The following is an 18,819-nucleotide window of genomic DNA, read 5'->3' on the forward strand; positions in this document are numbered from 1 at the left end:
CCATATTGGATTAAGGTCCTACTCCACTCCTGTGTAAACCGCATTTTAATTTACATCTTAATTACATCTACAAAGACCTTATCTCCAAATAAGGCCACGTTCACAGGCATTAGGACTTTAATACATCTTTTGGGGAGATACCATAGAAGCCACAACACTTATCTAAGCAATAATCTCTGGAAACTGACACACAGACTTCTGCATTTTTAATAGTTAAAAGCTGGTGCCTTAAAATTCCCCAACTACTGATCTAGCAGCGAGTCAGGTTAAAATGTTGCCATTTGTGATAAACACTGAAGCCTGCAGTCATTCTGGTTTTTGTTGTTGAGAGGCCATCAGTTCTTCCAGAATTTCTGGTTTACAAAATGGAAGGAGCGTCATTTCTGAAATTATAACTGCTCACTACCCTTTTAATAAGAACACGAAGAACATTGTAGAGCATTGTTAGTAATTAGATACTGTGTTATTTCAAATACAACAAAAAACTCCTATTTGCATTTTTTTACAAAGTGCATTAATGTATTTCTTCAGTATAAAGAAGAAAATCTTAGAAGTACAATTAAGATTTTCTATCTTCTGATTACTTAGAACAATGACTTCACTATATTCTAAGCTACGTACTATAAGTTTTGTACTGCACTATGTTTTACTGAAAAGTGTGGCAAGGTTGACTAATTTCCCAGTGAAGACTGGCTGTGAGGCCCATAGCACAATTCTCTAACATGGTCGCCATTGTTGGGAAACGTACATTTACCCAAGATAGTATGGGCTGGGCTTGGAATGTGCAAATTAAAGACAAAAATAGGGGACTGAGAGAAAGTAAGAAAATCAGCAACCTTAGCAATATTTTCTTAAAACAAGGTAAACATCGGGGCACCTGGGTGGCTCAGTTGACTGAGCGTCCAACTTAATTTCATCTCAGGTCATGATCTCACAGTGTAGAGCTCTGCACTGAGCACAGAGTCTGCTTGAGATTCTCTCTCCCTCTCTCGCTGCCCCTCCCCCTCTCAAAATAAATAAAGAAAAATTAAAAAAAAACAAGGTAAACCTCAATTTATAATTGAAATTCATTTTTCTATAATATACAACATATTAGAGGTGATAATGATGACAATACCAGTGGGATTGTGATTTTATAGAAAGTCAACACTACTTATGATGTCATAAACACTAAAATGCTTACTATTTTGTAGTTATTGTCACTCTCACCAGAGTAAAACAAAAGAATATGTTAAGCAAACATTGTATTTTTCTCCACCAGTGTTAAATACCCTTAATTCCCTACTCATTAATTCTTTGCCCTGATTAAATTCTGGACATTCAGTGATTCATCATAAAATTGGATCATGTTGCCATTCAGAGGATTCAGTTATTAGCAATTGACTATAGTTTCACTATTCCCTTTTTCTAGATGCATGTCCAATGAGAAGGATTTTATAACTATCACATTTCAGGAACACCAAAATCATAGATAAATGTAAAAAAAAAATCATAGATAAATGAAGAAATTTATATTCCTTTTATATTCTTTGTCTAAAAAATCTACTCCTCATCACCAAATATTTATCTCTTGAAACACTAAACTAAAATTAATATTTTGTGGATATTTTTATAAAGCATGAAGTCTGTTACTTGTAAAGCTGATTTTAAAATGTTTTAATTACAAGCGTAAAGAGGGAAAGTATTTAGAGGAGTCTCAAGCATAGACATGTTTTATCCATTAAAGATCTCAGGAGGCCATTTTTAAATTCCTCAACATCTAGGCTTCTAGTGACAATTCTCATTTCTTCAATATCTGCCAGTGGCTTATGCGCTACTTGCACACTTAAAACTCACCACCTTGATGATGTGAACTGTTTTTTTTTTTAAAAATGAGGCCCTTGATATTTCTCCTTTCTTTCTTTTTCCCCAAGAAGAAATGTTTCATTAAGTAAAAAGTTAAATATTGCATCTTTACACTATGTATTTATATGTATTTATGTACTATATAATCTATTTTAATAAGAAAATGTAATTGTATAATAATAGTTAGCATATATATAGCACTTGTTTTGAAGCAGGCATTCAGTGAAGTCAGTACTATTATTAACCCCATATCCAAATGGTAAAACTGAGGTTCAGAAATGTTAAATAGCTTACCAAAGACCAAACATCTAATAAATAGTTTTCTTGGGATTAAAACCCGGGCCACTTGGTTCTATCTAGAGTGTGCTCCTAAATGTGATGCTGCACTGGGTATGTTTCAGTAATTCAGGTTTTCTTATGAAAATCCATCATTTCTCTTTGTTTGGGGGAAAATCAAGGTGAAATGGAGAGCATAGATTTTGAAACTAGACAAATGCTGGGTTCAAATACTCAATATGATTTTTAATAGCTCAAAACAGTGGAAATATTATTCAACTTACTGATCATCTGTATAGTCATCTGCAAAATAGAGATAATTATACTTTACAAGGTGGTGGTAAAGATGAAATTAAACTATACAGATCAAGAGATAGAGCCTGGCACTGTTTTGTCATTTAGCTGGAATACTGCAGGAACACCTGGGTGGCTCAGTTGTTTGAGCATCTGACCCTTGATTTTGACTCAGGTCATGATCCCAGGGTCATGGGATTGAGCCTATGTCAGAGCCTGCTTAAGATTCTCTCTCTCCCTCTGCTCCTCTCTAGCTGCCCCTCCCCCCTGACTTCTTTAAAATAATAACAACATATATTGCAGACACCTGAGATCAGTAAAGGAGAGATGAATTATTAATAAATTATGTTTGAGGGGTGCCTGGGTGGCTCAGTCAGTTGAGCATGACTTCGGCTCAGGTCAGGATCTCACATTCTGTGGGTTCGAGCCCCGCATCAGGCTCTGTGCTGACAGCTCAGAGACTGGAGCCTGCTTCAGATTCTGTGTCTCCCTCTCTCTCTCTCTGCCCCTTCCCCACTCGTGCTCTTTCTCTCTCTGTCTCTCAAAAATAAATAAACATTAAAAAGATAAAATAAAATAAATTATGTTTCATCAGCATCCTAATCAATTAAGGATTTAAAAAAATCATGTTACACCAAAACTTCTAGATGCATTAGAAATTTCAACAGAGTGTGTAATATACTAGAAATAAAAGATAAAGACAATGCCAGGATCATAAACATGAAAAGAAAATCTATCCACTTAACTAAATAAAAATATAAAATATTTATCAAAAGGCAATTTTTTAAAATTACCTAAGAGAGGGAAAGTTATACATAACACATTCAAGAGATAAAAATTTAATATACTTAATTTGTGATGAGGTCTCTCAAATCCAAAGGGAGAAGACCAACTCCAAGTTGAAAATAAGCAAAACTCAGACTGACTAATTTACGAAAGAAGAAAATTGAAATGCTCTGTCAGCTAAAAAATTATAAATTTAAAAGACCTCTTTTTCACATTTCAGATCACCAAAATTTAAAACCATAGATAATACCCAGTGTTACAAAGAGCAGTGGAAAATATTATGTATAAAACATTGTTTAGGAGAGGTGTAAACTGACCTATCACTTTTGAAAGATGACGTAGAAAAATACACCAAAATTTATCATATGTTACCTCATTTACACAGGAATCCCACTTCTAAGTGTTTAGCCTAAGGAAATAATTGTACTTGCAAAATACTTTATGAACTAAGATCCACATTATGGCAGTGCTAAAAACGTAAAAAATAGAAAATAAATGACCATTAATACGGCAATTATTGGCTAAATGTATTTATATGTATCTTTTTAAACAATAAGAACGCCACCATGGAAGATGCTCATAATATATTAGACAGAGACATATGGCTGAAGACCATTTAAATCTATATGTTATGATACTGTTTCTATGTGAAGAGATATGCTTCACTACCCATATATCTATAAACAAAAATTACATATTCTTTTTCCATGTTTTTACTGTTTGGAGTTCTAACAATGATAATTAGAAAAATAAATGTAATTTCATTTTGAAAAGTTAATTATGAATTTAGTTTCTCTTGTTTATGTTTAGATTAAGTGTATATGTACAAATATTTTTAAGATAAAGGTGTATGAGTTTAAATATAACTCAGATTTTGAAGGGTTAATGTAATATAATCTTTACTGTTTACGTTTTAGAGTTAAATTTTATATTTAGATATTTTAAGAAACTTCAAACACTTTCATTAACCTACCCAAAAACTTCTTCCAACGAGCACTGTCATTTTGCTCATGCTATAGCCATACAAATGAAGGAGACAGAAAATGTTCTAGCTTTTCATATCCTAGAGTTTCTCTCAGTCTCAATCTCTTCAAACTATAAAGTCTGCTTTGAAATTTTTGACTTAAAAGTGTAAGATGGCTCAAGCCACTTTTACACTGTACAGATGAGGTGAAATTTTTCTTTTATTGTCATTACTGTTTAAATCATGTTGAACTCCAAAAACAATGTTAAAAATCAAGGCTACCTTGTCTTTTAAGTTACCAAGCCAAAGCTCAAATTTAGAGGATTTTATGGTGACGGTGTATGTATGCATGTGTGTGTATTCTAGGGATGTGTACATGTGTATGTGTTGTGTGTGCATATGCATATGTATGTGTGTACCTTGTGGTGAATATGTGTGTGCTCGTGTATATTGTATGTGCAAAGCCTATTAAGAGAGAATATCTTAAAAATCCGATACGTGCAGTGCATTTAAAATGAAGCAAATATTTAAGTTTTCCCATTTGCAAATAGTACTATGGATGATGAAAAGGCTGTAATCACAGGTGGGCAACCCCTGTAGGCTCAAGGTAAACAGCAGCAGCATCACCTCTCAAGTCAAGTTTATAGGGTAATTACATTTCTGAAAATTCAGGATCCAGTGTACTGTTAGACTGAAATTCAAATCGTGATCAAAGGATTTCATGCAAAACTGTTTACTCTAAAATGTTACAAATGAAAAAAAAAAAAAAAAGAATGCTTAATTTTATACTAGAGCACCATAAAACTGCTTCTTCTAACTGCTTCCTTTCTTCCCCAAACTGAAAAGTCAACTCTAAGAGCACAGAACAACAACAACAAAAAACAAAACAAACAAAAAGCAAAACAAAAACAAAACAAAACAAAACAAACAAAAACGTTCATGGTCTGAAAAAAGGATAAACTCAGTCTAAGAAGTGTAATACTGAAAATTGAAAAAATGTTACATTTTTAATTTATTGTTATTATTTACTTTTTGGTTGCTCAAAAAGCTTAGGAGTCTTAAAGAAGTATGGAATAATTACATATTTTACCTTATTTTGTTTTTTTACATTTTTATTTCTTTTTGCATGTTCTTCTTTCCGTTTGCTTTTTATTCGGCTTTATGAAAGATAAAAAGAAGTAAATGTGGGATTTGCAAAATGATTAAATGGGTGAAAGAGGAATGTGTTTCTCTGATTCTTTTATGTTTTGTTCAGGTTTTCTTGTTTTCCTAGTAGTACTACTGTTTTATTTTATTTTGTTTTTTAAATGAAGTAGAAAAATAGGAGACTATAACTATAATCCTAATTTAGGGAAATAGTTAAAAATTTGTGTTGAAGAAGATTCTATTTTACTTCTGTGAATAATCTATTTTGTCTGGGTCATGTACAAACACACATATAAAAATATGGGATAAGAAGCTTAAGTATTAGGAAAAAACAAGCTTTATGTTACAAATCAAAAGGTATAAAACTATGCAAAGAATGCAGGCTAAATAAAAGGATAAATATTATTCAATAAAAACATGCATATTTCGATATATAATAAGATTTTACATTTCTTGATTCTATGTGGAACAGAAGAAACAAAACCTCAGGTTGCAATAGGTTTTTTTTCTGCAAAAAGTATTTTTAAGGGTACAAAACGGCTAAAATGTGAGTTCCTCACAAATTATGTCATATTTTATGAATTCTGCCACCGTGAACTGCCTTAAACACTTTCAAAAACAAGGTGGGGTACTCATAAGTAAAGTCATTATTTAACTTGGTAAACTGAAATATATAAGCCTCTTGAGAGTTCATATTTTTTTAAAATGTCCTTTACTATTCACTCACTTATAAATATAACTTTGTGACTGTTCCAATGATCAGACCAAACCAATAAGACAACATCCAATAGCAAAATGTTTCTTAGGGGTTGTGATTTTTAAAAGGACTGATGCATTATGACCACAGTAAGTATATGTATTTGTAACAGATCATCTAAATTCTGAGTCTTTTTATTTGATATTTATCATAAGTAAGGCAGACACACATGCTTAGCAGTGGCGCTTGTAGGATGTAGAAGAAAATAGTACTTAGTAGAAACACACAGAAGAATTAAATATTAATCATTGAAATATCAAAGTTTAAGATAGGAATGTATCATTATATATCCATGAAAACATTATTTGCTTCTGTGTAACAAAGAAATGATGGAGTGAATCAGTAAGTGGCAAAATAAATGAAAAAAAGAAACAATGAACTGGCTACAGAAATGCATTTATGAAATGAACTTTCTTAACAGCCTCTTTTACACATTTCAGAACACATCTGCATTTTTGCCACCACCCCCCAAAGAGTAAATAGTCTGTTATCCCATGATACCAAATTCACTGAAACCAAAAAGCAAACAGAAAATTCAGTAGGGCAGATTTCCACAAACTGATCACGTCCAAAGAATTACCCAGGATGCTTGTTAAATATTTAAAAGCCCCAGTTCCATTTATATCTATTGAATCTAAGTCTCCACAGGAAGGTTCTTATGATTGGGCAAGATTTGGAAGCATGCAGTATGTTATAAAAATATTCAATAGATTATAAAAAGTCACCCTATGCTGATTAACTACCCCCCTTCTTAAAGGTTGAGAAAAAGAGGGAAACAATCCTGTATCAGTTATTTTTAAGTGTTTGGTCCAACATAAAATGGGAGAAAATGTTCAAAGTTTCTGTTTTAACATCCAAATAATGTACTTACTACAGTTTTCAGCTTTTCTGTTGTCCCGGATCACTATTCTTTGGTTGATAGTGCTGAAGAGTGTTGTCCAATTAATGGTATGATAATAACATAGGTTGCTGTTGTCAGTAATATAGATGTTTCCTGCACTGATTTCCTTCAGGGACTGGAATTGTAGAGAAGTGATGCCCTGTTGTTTGAGGATAAGCAAGGAGAGGCCACTAAAGAGAGGGAGGGGGGAGAACAGAACAATATTTATATGTATATATTAATAAATATTTTCTGGCCATGACTTACATTCTTGAAGTAAAATAAGGATGTCACATCTTACTCCAAAAAGAATGCAAATAGATCATAAAAAAGAGGTCAATAAACTGTGACCTGAACATTATTTATTTACATGCTATATACCAAGTTTCAAAAGTAATCATTTGACCCCCAAAAGGAAAATGTTCATTTTTTAGAAGTATAAATATTAATGATATCTGTATATCTATTTACATACTTAGTATGAGTATATCTGATCACTATTTTCCCCACTATCCCCTAACCAAATAATTAAGAGCATGTGGCTGGCTCATTTGAAGGAGCAAACAGCTCTTGATCTTGGGGTTGTGAGTTCGAGTCTCACATTAGGTGCAGAGATTACTTAAATAAATAAAACTAAAAATACTAAATAATTAATAAATGTTTATGGAATGATTGTTCATCTACCTAAAGTAAGACCTTAATTCTACTCTATTTAATAAATTTATATATGCTTTCAGAGGGTAAATATTGCAGAGAATGACCACAGATATTTAGCTTTAATTTATACCTCAGAAACCAAAGTGTAATTGTAATAGTTGAATAATGTATAAGTAAGGATAAGGGACATTAAAAATTGAAGAGAAGAATGAAATTAAGCTAAAAGTTAAAAAAAATACTCAGAAGGCTTGGACAACTGGGGAAAGCATCTCTAAAAATTAAGTAACAACTATAGTGTGGAAACAAACTATCATTTCAAGGAAATTGTTTTAACATAGCCCACATTTTGTAATTAAGTTCCTTTTCCATTCTCTAAAGAATCATGTGTTTCCCACATTTAAATCAACTAATGAACAATATTTTACATTTTGGAGATCAAAGCTGTCCCCTTTTGTTTTATTTATAAATCTAAATATACTTTGCTGTCAACTCAGCTCAGAAGTTTTTCCATGCATGTGTGTGTGTGTGTATATATATATATATACACACATACACACATATATTATACATTATACATGTATATACATATACATATATTCTTATATCCATATCCATATATATATATCCATATATATATTTGCCTTGAAAATAAGCTGATATATATATATACTTAGTATGTGCATATTAAACTGAGATGTAATTCATTCTCTGAAATCTGTGCTCTCATCTTGTGCTGTTTATTACAGTGTGAATAATGCTTGACAGATTTTTAACATTTGACTCAACAGATAATAAAAGTTGGTTGCATATAGCATTTGAATAGACTGTATCTCTCAACTATGCTTTTTTATTAAGTACTTTTCCCCTTTATAGTGTAAAACCTCTTACAGATATACCAGTTTTAATAGCAAAATTCAATAATATTTCTGTGAAATATTATTACAGAATATTTGATGATAATATTGATTTAAGGCATCTTTCCTTTTTAAGCAGAAAAAACTAAATCCTTTTATGTAAATCAACTTTTAACTGTTCATAAATAAGAATCTCATACAGATGAAATCTGAAATAAAATAAAGCAGTGCTTTAATAAATATTAACTTGTTCATTTTTACTATGTGAATAAAAATATTGATATTGGGCCTTTAGAACAGTGTCCTTCTGAGCCCTGATTGTTCTGTCCACTTTTCACCTGCATTGCACTTAGACTGGTGAGCCAAATCCTGAAATATCAGCCCTGTGATACATGGTTCAAACGCTGGCACCAGAAACAGAACAAGAGCCTTCTGGTAAAACAGCATGTGTAACCCACACATGTAAGCCAGTCCCAAGTCATCCAATGCCATTTTTTAGTTATAATAACACATGTTTGGAATAAAAACATTTGATTTTATGGGGTCCTATTATGTACTCCATCCTACAAAACACTAGTAATTGTTTTAAGTGATAAGGAGCTGAAACTCAAACTGTTTATTCTGCATACTTTATTTATTTGTTTATTTATTTGGTATCCTCCATACTGTAAAGCGCAGTCGGGGTATTTATCATTAGGCTTACCTTTGGAATTAAAAATGGAAACCAATATTTGTAGAATAAATATAAAATAAAGGAGGCTGCAACTGTGACATACGTATGCATGATGCTACTTTTGAAATATGAAATACTTGTATCTCTGAACATATATACACCCACCTGTAGAGTACTCTTCCACCAATGGTCACCAGGTTAGAAAAAACACTGAAGTCAGTCATGTTTGGAGGCCATGACTGTATGTTCAAGAAACCTAAAAAGATAAGGGCAGTAAAAACACAAAACAAAACAAAACAAAACAAAAAACTCAGAATATCATTGTCTTAGTAACCATATTTAATACTGATTATTCTTGAAATATGGTTAAAATGTATCGAAATATAGGAGGTAAAAATAAAAACACTCAATATTCCTATTTTGAGTCATTCTATCTCCTATTTCTTCTTCCAAGATTGAGGGCCTTTCTCAAAATTCCCGGGCCAACACTACTCCATATAATGAATATCAAACTAATGAGCCAAAAATCTAGGTTTCTCAGACACATGGAATCATAGAACTATACATATTAAAGGATTTCAATTATTCTTAATTTGAAACATTTTTCTAAAATCAAAATACTTAGTCCAATTAGATAAAGAGAAAAATACAGCTTTAATTTTTCTGGAAATCCTTCCCTACTTTACACTTATAACACCATTTGTCTACATTGCATCCTAATGCATTCATGTATATATTTAACCTTTCTCATTTAATGTGCCATTCTTTGACATAAATTCATATCCAATTTATGTCTATGAATCCCCTATCAGCTAGTATATAACAGCCCTGAACATATTAGGTGCTCAATAAAATATGTGCTAAATGAACGCTCCATGTCATCCATGCCCAACAGTACTTGTGAAAACTAAATAGCAAAACATGGATTCAAAGACCAGTTGACAACAAAAAAGTAACAAAAATTTCAAGGATATTTTATTTTATAAATTCCATGGGCTTTCCAAATGTGCACAGATAACATTTCAAATAGCATGCATTTTTAAAATTAGAATTGGCCTTGAAAATAAGTTGATTTCAATATCATGTAATATTTTCAACAAAACACTAACATTCACAGAGTTCCTAGCACAGCAATCACACTTTTAAAACTTACCTGTTATCTCTCGAACGGTCCGAAAGACATTCAGTTTCTCTGGGTCTATGGCTTCAATTGCATTGTAAGGGTCCCTAGCGAATCAAGAAGAGACACAGCCAGATTTTAAATTACATAAAGGAGTGAAAACGTAAGAAATTGTGACTATAGTTATTGCACTCAAATTCAATTTTAAGTAGCAATAGAAAGCTTAGCAATGTCTTGTCCAGTTTTCCACACTACAGAGGGAGAAGGATTAAAAGGTGCTTTGAGGACCTTTTTGATGAGATGAGCTCTTTGTTGAAGGCTCTTCTAGACCTAGAGGAATGGTCCAGGTTGACTATCCTAAAGAAGCCTCCAAATGGAACAAACCCATTTATAAACAATTTTATTTCATTTTGCCTTTTAAGGTTGTTCTTAATTAGGAAAAATACACTCTGTGAATACCTTATGGTGAGGATAACTGCCTTTTGGGCTCCTCAAAGCATTCTAAATTGTTAACAGCACCTACAATTTCATTAAATGTATATTAAAAAAAATGAAGTCAAATTTTTCTTTTTTGCTGTATCCTTACATTTGTTAGTGAATTTTTATAACATTGCATGAAAGTTACTCTTCATAAGGATTATTTAGAGCAGTCTTGTTCTTATCCGGGTTATTCATATTTGCTTTCATAAAAGCAGGAAATATTTGCTTCCATATTTATGAATCATACTAACATCTGAAATAAAATTTATAACAAATTTAATAATATCCCAAAGGTGTAAATTTTGGAGATTTAAAAAATACCATTTCCTAATGCATAAATATATTTTGGCAATTAATGTTATTGACATATAGATGCCCAGTCTTTTAAAAATATGAACATAAGATACCTTTTAAAATTAAATATTTAATGGATTTTTTCAGAAGTTTTCTTCTTAGGAAGATGCCTTTCATGTATAATATACTGAACATTCAAAATAATTACAAACTTGAATCTTAAACATAAACACAATACCAAACATTTATCAGTAATTCAAGTAATACCTTATGCTGTTTTAAGGAATACATTTTATTTTTAAGTTTTATTACTTTGAAAGACAACCTGGGAAATCCTGGGCAAGTAGAGACCTCATATCACTATATACCCTTCAGAGAAAAATTATATTCATTGACCACTTCTCAAAAAAAAAAAAAAAAAAAAAAAGAAAAGAAAAAAGAAAGCAAATCTAAGAACAATGAACAGGTTTTCTTAGAAGCATGTATCCACCTGTTGCAATCAACTGAGTTTTATTCTTGCTGTGTACATCTGTTGTTTTACATCTTTGAGAACCTTCTTTTTTATTTGGGGAGTAAACAATTGGATAGAATGATATATTGGATGCAGCCTTAATAGGGCTATCAATCAAGGTGCTCCACAAACAGATAGGCATATGGTCTATCTTAGGAATCTGAGTCTGAACCTACAGACATTTATTCATCTTAGCATTAGAGCCTTAAAAACACTATTAGCTCCAGTAACCTTGATCTCTGGAACCCCATTGTACTGGCTCTCTCAACTTGGTTCATCTGGGCATGCTCCTATACCATGAAGCATCCTATATCTTAAAAAACAAACAAAAAACAAACAGGCAACTACAGAAACTCTGCTTGATTAAAAACAGTTTCAAACTAAGAAGTGCAATTGACACAACGTAATACTAGTTTAACGGGGAGTGTTATGGAAGGCTTGGAGAAACACTGTAGTTCCCCCCATAAGTCGCACATAATTAAGATTTTCCTCAATGTGATATGAATGTCTCTCAAAAGCTTAAAGTCTAAATTAAATGTTCTGGTAAACTTGTTCTATTTATAAATGAAGATACATTGAATGAGTAACTATGCTTTTGCTGAATATGAAGCCAAAAAATTAGTTCACCATGGGGGAAAAATCTTGTTACCATTTTTTAACATGCAGAGACTTCTGTACATAGACATATCAGATCTGCAGTAGAATAAGCTTTCAACATTTGTTCTCTGACGGAAGGCAGTGTATAGAACAGCTCTGGTCATATAATCAAATATCTTGGCTTTATTGAGAAACACTCAAAATTCAGGGCAAGCACACAATAATGGGGTCAGTCCAAACCTATACTGAGAACACTTCTAAGTTGCCAGGAATGAAATGAGTTCTGGAATGTTCATATGAAGCCCAATGGACCACAGAAATTTTATATACTTAATTTGAGAGATTCAGGACTCTCATAAAATAAGTTGACAGAATCCTACTTACCAACTTCAAACTACCTACAGGGAGTTGCATCTTATAGCCACTTGAAATCCATAGTGCTTTAAAATCAAGAAATTCCCTAGCTAAATTCAGAGCCATGTGAAAGAACATTATGTCCACCCTGTCATTGTATTTGGTGATCCAAAATAAAGCTCAGGATAGAGAGAAACATATTTTTACAATTCCACTGAAATTGCTTTATTTTTCACTAAACCCATTATCTCTTTTCCATTGTTTATCATCATGATACTGTATTATCTAAGCACTTTGTGTCTGTGTCTCACTGTGACACAGCATGAACATGCTTATTTGGTGAGCATTTTGTTACTCTAAGTACATGCACATGACCATTGTCAAACATGACAAAAGATGAAAGGTGAACATTCCTATGGATAACACTGATCACAGGTTTGCCTGTGGTTCCCATTCTAAATAAAAGAGCAAGAGTGCCTAGTCTATAAACATGCCAATTAAGTTTCTTGAGTTCTTCAGACACCTGGGTGGGGCAGTAAGTTAAGTGTCTGACTCTTGATTTAGGTTCAGGTCATGATTTCATGTTCATGAGATCCAGCCCCGAATCAGGCCCTGTGCTGAGTAGGAGCCTGCTTGGGATTCTCTTTATTCCTCTCTCAGCCCCACCCCCCAAAACTAAATAAATAAAAATTAAAAAAAAAAAACTTTATTGAGTTCTTTTATATATTAAAATTTTAATTGACAAATTGACAGTAAGCTTACTTATTGCAGAAACTTGTTTCTGAAAAGTATAATCTCATCTAGTTATGATTTTTGCCTATTTATTTTTTTAATTTTTTTTTAACATTTATTTATTTTTGAGACAGAGAGAGACAGAGCATGAACGGGGAGGGTCAGAGAGGGAGACACAGAATCTGAAACAGGCTCCAGGCTCCGAGCTGTCAGCACAGAGCCCGACGCGGGGCTCGAACTCACGGACCGCGAGATCATGACCTGAGCCGAAGTCAGCCGCTTAACCGATGGAGCCACCCAGGCGCCCCTTGCCTATCAGTTTAAAGAAATACCTTAGCTATTTTACCCAAAGCATACATGAATTTAAATTAAAAAAAGAGAGGGAGGGAAGATTGAAGGTAATAGGAATTGAGGGAAAACATGTCTTTAATTTACTAGGTTTTTTACTTAAAGGACTCCATGTTACTCACATTTAAAGTCTCTCTCTACATGCACACATTGTATGCATGAATACACATAATGCCTGTACGTTTGTAAGATGTCTTGGGCTTACTGAATTAACTTTTTATCAGTACTTTCCTAAGATTAAGAGAAAGGCTTCAGAATATATGTTTCATACTGGCATGAGACTGGGAATGAGAACTATCACATATCACATATATATTTGTCCTGGAAATCCCTTATATATTATAGTTGAGACATCACAATATTAATTATAATGTTAATATTAAAATATTCCAAGCTATGTACTATTATTAAGAAGAAATAATAATCTTCTGAACTAAGGGATATGACTTATTGCCATGAAAATAACTTTGTCTTTATTTGTTTTTCAATAGTCTACAAAATAATCTGTTACACTGTGTGTTGTGCTATAAACTGGATATAGTCATTGAGATTTTTGTTTAGCATTGCCTTCTTTGTTACTTTCTTTCTCTCTCCCCTTTCCTCCTCTCTCTCTCTCTCTCTCTCTCTCTCTCTCTCTCTGTCTCCTTTTTTTTTTGTACCATTTAATGTTTTACAATATGCCAGGTACTTGACTAAGCACTTAAAAATAATTTTTGTTTTTAAGCCCTACAACAACCAGAGAAGGTAGGTATTTATTTTAATCCCTACAACAGCCAGAGAAGTTTATTTAAATAAACTCAACTCTCAACTTTACATAAGAAACTGAGCATTTGACATATTATGGAAGCCACATACTCAGTAAAATTGTCTACAGTGGAGATTCAAATCAGTCTAGTCTGGATCAAGTTATTGAAGTAGGAAATTTAACTCTTACTTTCTGAGCTCATTTTTTAGGAGAGGTTTTGTTTACCATTATATTTTCAATCATGCGAGTCAATTTTCTATAATTCATTTTCACCCGAATCAGTTAGCAAGGTTGTTTCCCTTGAAAGTCAGGATGCATCTAGTATTTTGTAATGATTCTTCTCATACATTTGTGAATATATGGCATCTATTGTGCAATATATGTTTTTTATTGTTCAATATATTTTTATATCTTGACATATCTGCTTCCCTTTTTTCCCATTTCTTTATTAATATTTACCCTATTGTAGATGTTAGGTCATTCAGGATATGTAAAACCATTTTACAATTAGTATAAATCCAGTCTTTTGATAAATATGCTCCAGCCAAAACTAAAATAACAATTCCGAACTGCCCTAGATGGTCTTTTAAACCTCCCCATGCATGGTTTATCTATAAGATTAACAATCAGTGTGTGCTTTTGTTGGTTTCATTATCCTTCTACACTCACAGAATTCTTGCTGTGGTTCTCAATGGGGGCAATATTACCCTACTGAAGGGAAGCTGGGACATTTGTAGAGGTGTATTAGTTGTAACAGATTAGGGGACACTACAGGCTTTTAGTAATAACCCCAAGCACCAAAAAATTAAATGTCCTTCACAGCAAAGGTTTGCCTTATGTCTTGAACAACCTTAAAATGTCCCACCCAGTTAAGGACTCATGTGCACAAACTTCATAGTTGATCATACTTGGTGTGTAATTCTGTATTCATGTTGCCTCTATTTCAATGCTATTTAATTCCATCTTCCCCTTGTCATATAACAATATGTCTGTTACTTATTACCTATTTCAGTGGTCAGCTGTTCCTCTGCTCTTTATTTCCCCATACTTCTGGCACAAAATGACTTCTATTCTTATTTCTAATAAATCCAAACTTTCATTACAAAGTAGAAGCTGAGCATTTTCCTATCAATACACATTTTATTATACATTACTTTTGTTGTATTTCTTCTTTAAATTACAATTGGAGAATTATAATCACTTCATAAAATTATTGATATAGGTAGGCTATATTATCTATGATTTTTATTTCAGAATTCAAAAGGAAGTATGAAAATACTATGTATAAGATGGATGTTGCACCTGATTAGAACAAAAACAACTTTCCTAGTGCAATTTATGACATTATATTTTCCAATATTTCCCCGCACTGATGGACCTGAGGCCAATTCATTTATTATACCCATGTTAAAGCAGGCAACGTGAATTAAGTGGGTATGTCTTCCTATTTCTCAGAAGATGCCGTTAACATGATATGATCTTTCATTCATGGTGATATGTGCTTTTGAAAATAGTTACAATGAGGATATATTGTTTTAGTAAATGTCATACATGCATTCAATTATATAGGTGCACTTAAATGCTGACCCAGGTCTCCTACCCAGTAGGGCCACGGAGGTGAGGATAGCAATGCAAATGGGTTCGAGGGTCAGTAGCAACTATGGTAAGTTTGGTTATCCCATCTCAAAATGGCTAGAACTGGGGCACCTGAGTGGCTCAGTTGGTTGGGCGACCAACTTCAGCTCAGGTCATGTTCTCACAGTTTGTGAGTTTGATCCTCACGTCAGCTCTGTGTTGACAGCTCAGAGCCTGGAGCTTACTTCAGATTCTTTGTCTCTCCCTCTGTCTACCCCTCCCTTGCTCACACTCTGTGTCTGTCTCTCAATAATAAATAAACGTTAAAATTTGTTTTTAAATGGCTAGAACTACACAGCTCCAACAGATGGTTGCCATATAGGAGGATGTGCTAAGGGTAACCAAGTCTACATATTTTTAATGAGAAGTTAGAAATCTTGATGATATCTATTTATTTTGTAAACATTGTTTGGGCTGGGGCAGAAAGTGTGGACATACCATTACAGTATCTGGCATGAACCCATATTAAAAGCTACATTTTAAAGTAATGGTTTATGCAATAAGATCTACTATACTTTATTTGTATGGGAAGAAATACTTTGTTCTATTTCTCTCACTTTTCCTATTTGGACACATTTATCCATGATGTGTTAAATTATTTTGCTTCTAGAAATGATGTGATATATGTTTAGAGTTAAGATTTTGAATTGAAATATGTGAGTAATATTCTTTATCTGTAGCCTGTAGCACTAATATTTAGGGATTAAGAGTAATATAGATAAATAGATAAAATATAAAGTAAAAATATTGACACTTTTATTACAATTGAAAAAATACAAACTTGGTTGTTTTCCCAGTTAAAATCAGCAGGTGGTTCTGTAATGAAGGAGCCAAGAAAATGTTACAATTTTTATTGCTAAAATGAAATTCATTTAATAGATTTCATATAATAATACTAATTTCTTAACCTAAGGAAAGAGAAAAAGATACATCAAGGCAAAGAGAATTTCTAAAAGTTTAAGAGAATTTCAACTTACTGATTTGTTTTCTATGAGAGATTTTTTTTTATTTTTTTTAAATGTTTATCTTTATTTTTGAGACAGAGAGAGACAGAACATGAGCAGGAGAGAGGCAGAGAGAGAGGGAGACACAGAATCTGAAGCAGGCTCCAGGCTCTGAGCTGTCAGCACAGAGCCTGACGCAGGGCTCGAACTCATCAACAGCGAGATCATGGCCTGTGCTGAAGTTGGACGCTCAACTGACTGAGCCACCCAGGCGCCACTCTATGAGAGACATTTTAAAAGAAACATTAAGGGAGCCTGGGTGGCTCAGTTGGTTAAGCATCTGACACTTGATTTTGGCTCAGGTCATGATCTCATGGTTTGTGAGTTCCAGCCCCACATTGGGCTCTGTGCTGGCACCATGGAGCCTGTTTGGGATCCTATCTCTCCCTTTCTCTCTGCCCCTCCCTGCTTGTGCTCTATCTTTATCTCTCTCAAAACAAATAAATAAACTTAAAAAAAAAGGAATATTAACTTATGTTTCCTTGAACTAATCAGTTAGAGTCTGAATGAAATTCCTCACTGTACCCATTGATACAGTTTCCCTAAGCATATCTAAAAATATGTCAAGCTTTCTGAAATTTGTAGATTTGAGGAGAATGTCCTACAAATACATTTTAATAAATATATAAATGTATATTGTCAAAGATAAGTAGTTACTAAACTCATAGTCTGAATATACCTCAAAACTGTGGTTTTTACTATCACTGATGGTAAAATCCGGCATTTGACTTTGCTGAAGAGGAGCATTAATGTCGGGCAGAACTCATCTGGGTCAAAAGGAGTCAAACAGACAAAGCTAAATAATCCTTTAAGCTTTGTCTACACTTTGTAAAATAATTTTCTGCAAAAATTTAATACTGACCCATGAATACCAGTGACAAGGAAGATCAAATTCCCATTGATTTTGGTGCAGTTTATGAATTTGTCAATGTTACTGGAATCCACGGTCTGAGCTGACATCAGTGATCCTGTGCCAATGCCATCACAAGCTGTAGAAACAAGACTCACAGTCAAGGAGGTGAGAAACTTTGATCTCAGTCAAGAAATCATTGCATTTTTATTGTAAAATAACTGTTTTTCAATTATAAAATGGGAAAAAAAAGTTCATCATAAGAAATAAACTGTTTTCTAACATAAAATAATCATTCATTCATGCAACATTTACTGATGGGCCTACTTTAAAATATTGTCCCTGCGTTATAATCTAGTGACCATGACTCATAAAAATCATATCTTATATCAAGTCCCAGTATACCCACACAGCACATACATAACTAAAACACAACTTTTAACAATCAACACTAGCCCTTGCCACATAAAGTCAACTATTTTCTCATCTGTTCTAAGATATCATTTTTAATACTTTTAAATCACTTGAGGAAAATTATTTCATGGCCTAATGATGGTCTACAACCTGTGGTTTTAAAAATATTGGTCTTATTAAGAATATATATTAAACAAAGTACTAGTGAAATGAGTTGTAATCAGAATGAAGAGCCATTTAAGTATTTACATTTAAATTCTTAAATTGCGTGTTATCTATACTTTCTGAGCACTACTTAAAGACAAAACAAAACAAAGTATGTGTATTTGTGTGGGTGCGTGGAGGGGGTGAGGGGGGAGGGAGGGAGAGGGAGAGAGAGAGAGAGAGAGAGAGAGAGAGAGAGAGAGAGAGAGAGAGAGAGGAGAGACAAAGAGAGAATGTAGTCTAAAAGTAAGTCTGAAGTTTGCCCTTTTAAAAGGCACTTTTTGATACTTTGGAGAGCTTAATATCGTTCAGAAAATTTGGACTCTACTTTCATCCTGCTTAATTTAAGTTTCATTCTGGTGAGGAATTTGAGTACTGCAGCTAGAAGGGATTTCTTTC

General features: G+C 33.1%; 1 protein-coding gene across 1 annotated transcript in view; it reads right to left on the reverse strand.

Annotated features, from left to right (window-relative positions):
* ERBB4 (erb-b2 receptor tyrosine kinase 4) overlaps positions 1-18,819 on the reverse strand; it is a 712,433-nt gene that overhangs the window by 284,405 nt on the left and 409,209 nt on the right. Inside the window, exons 9-12 of the mRNA XM_042948704.1 lie at positions 17,815-17,941; positions 10,286-10,359; positions 9,298-9,388; positions 6,940-7,139 (exon numbers count right to left, since the gene is read on the reverse strand). Coding sequence (XP_042804638.1) covers positions 6,940-7,139; positions 9,298-9,388; positions 10,286-10,359; positions 17,815-17,941 — 492 coding nt within the window. The remainder of the gene's footprint in view (positions 1-6,939; positions 7,140-9,297; positions 9,389-10,285; positions 10,360-17,814; positions 17,942-18,819) is intronic.

The sequence above is a fragment of the Panthera leo genome, chromosome C1 (assembly GCF_018350215.1).
Source record: "Panthera leo isolate Ple1 chromosome C1, P.leo_Ple1_pat1.1, whole genome shotgun sequence".
Taxonomy (NCBI): Eukaryota; Metazoa; Chordata; class Mammalia; order Carnivora; family Felidae; genus Panthera; species Panthera leo.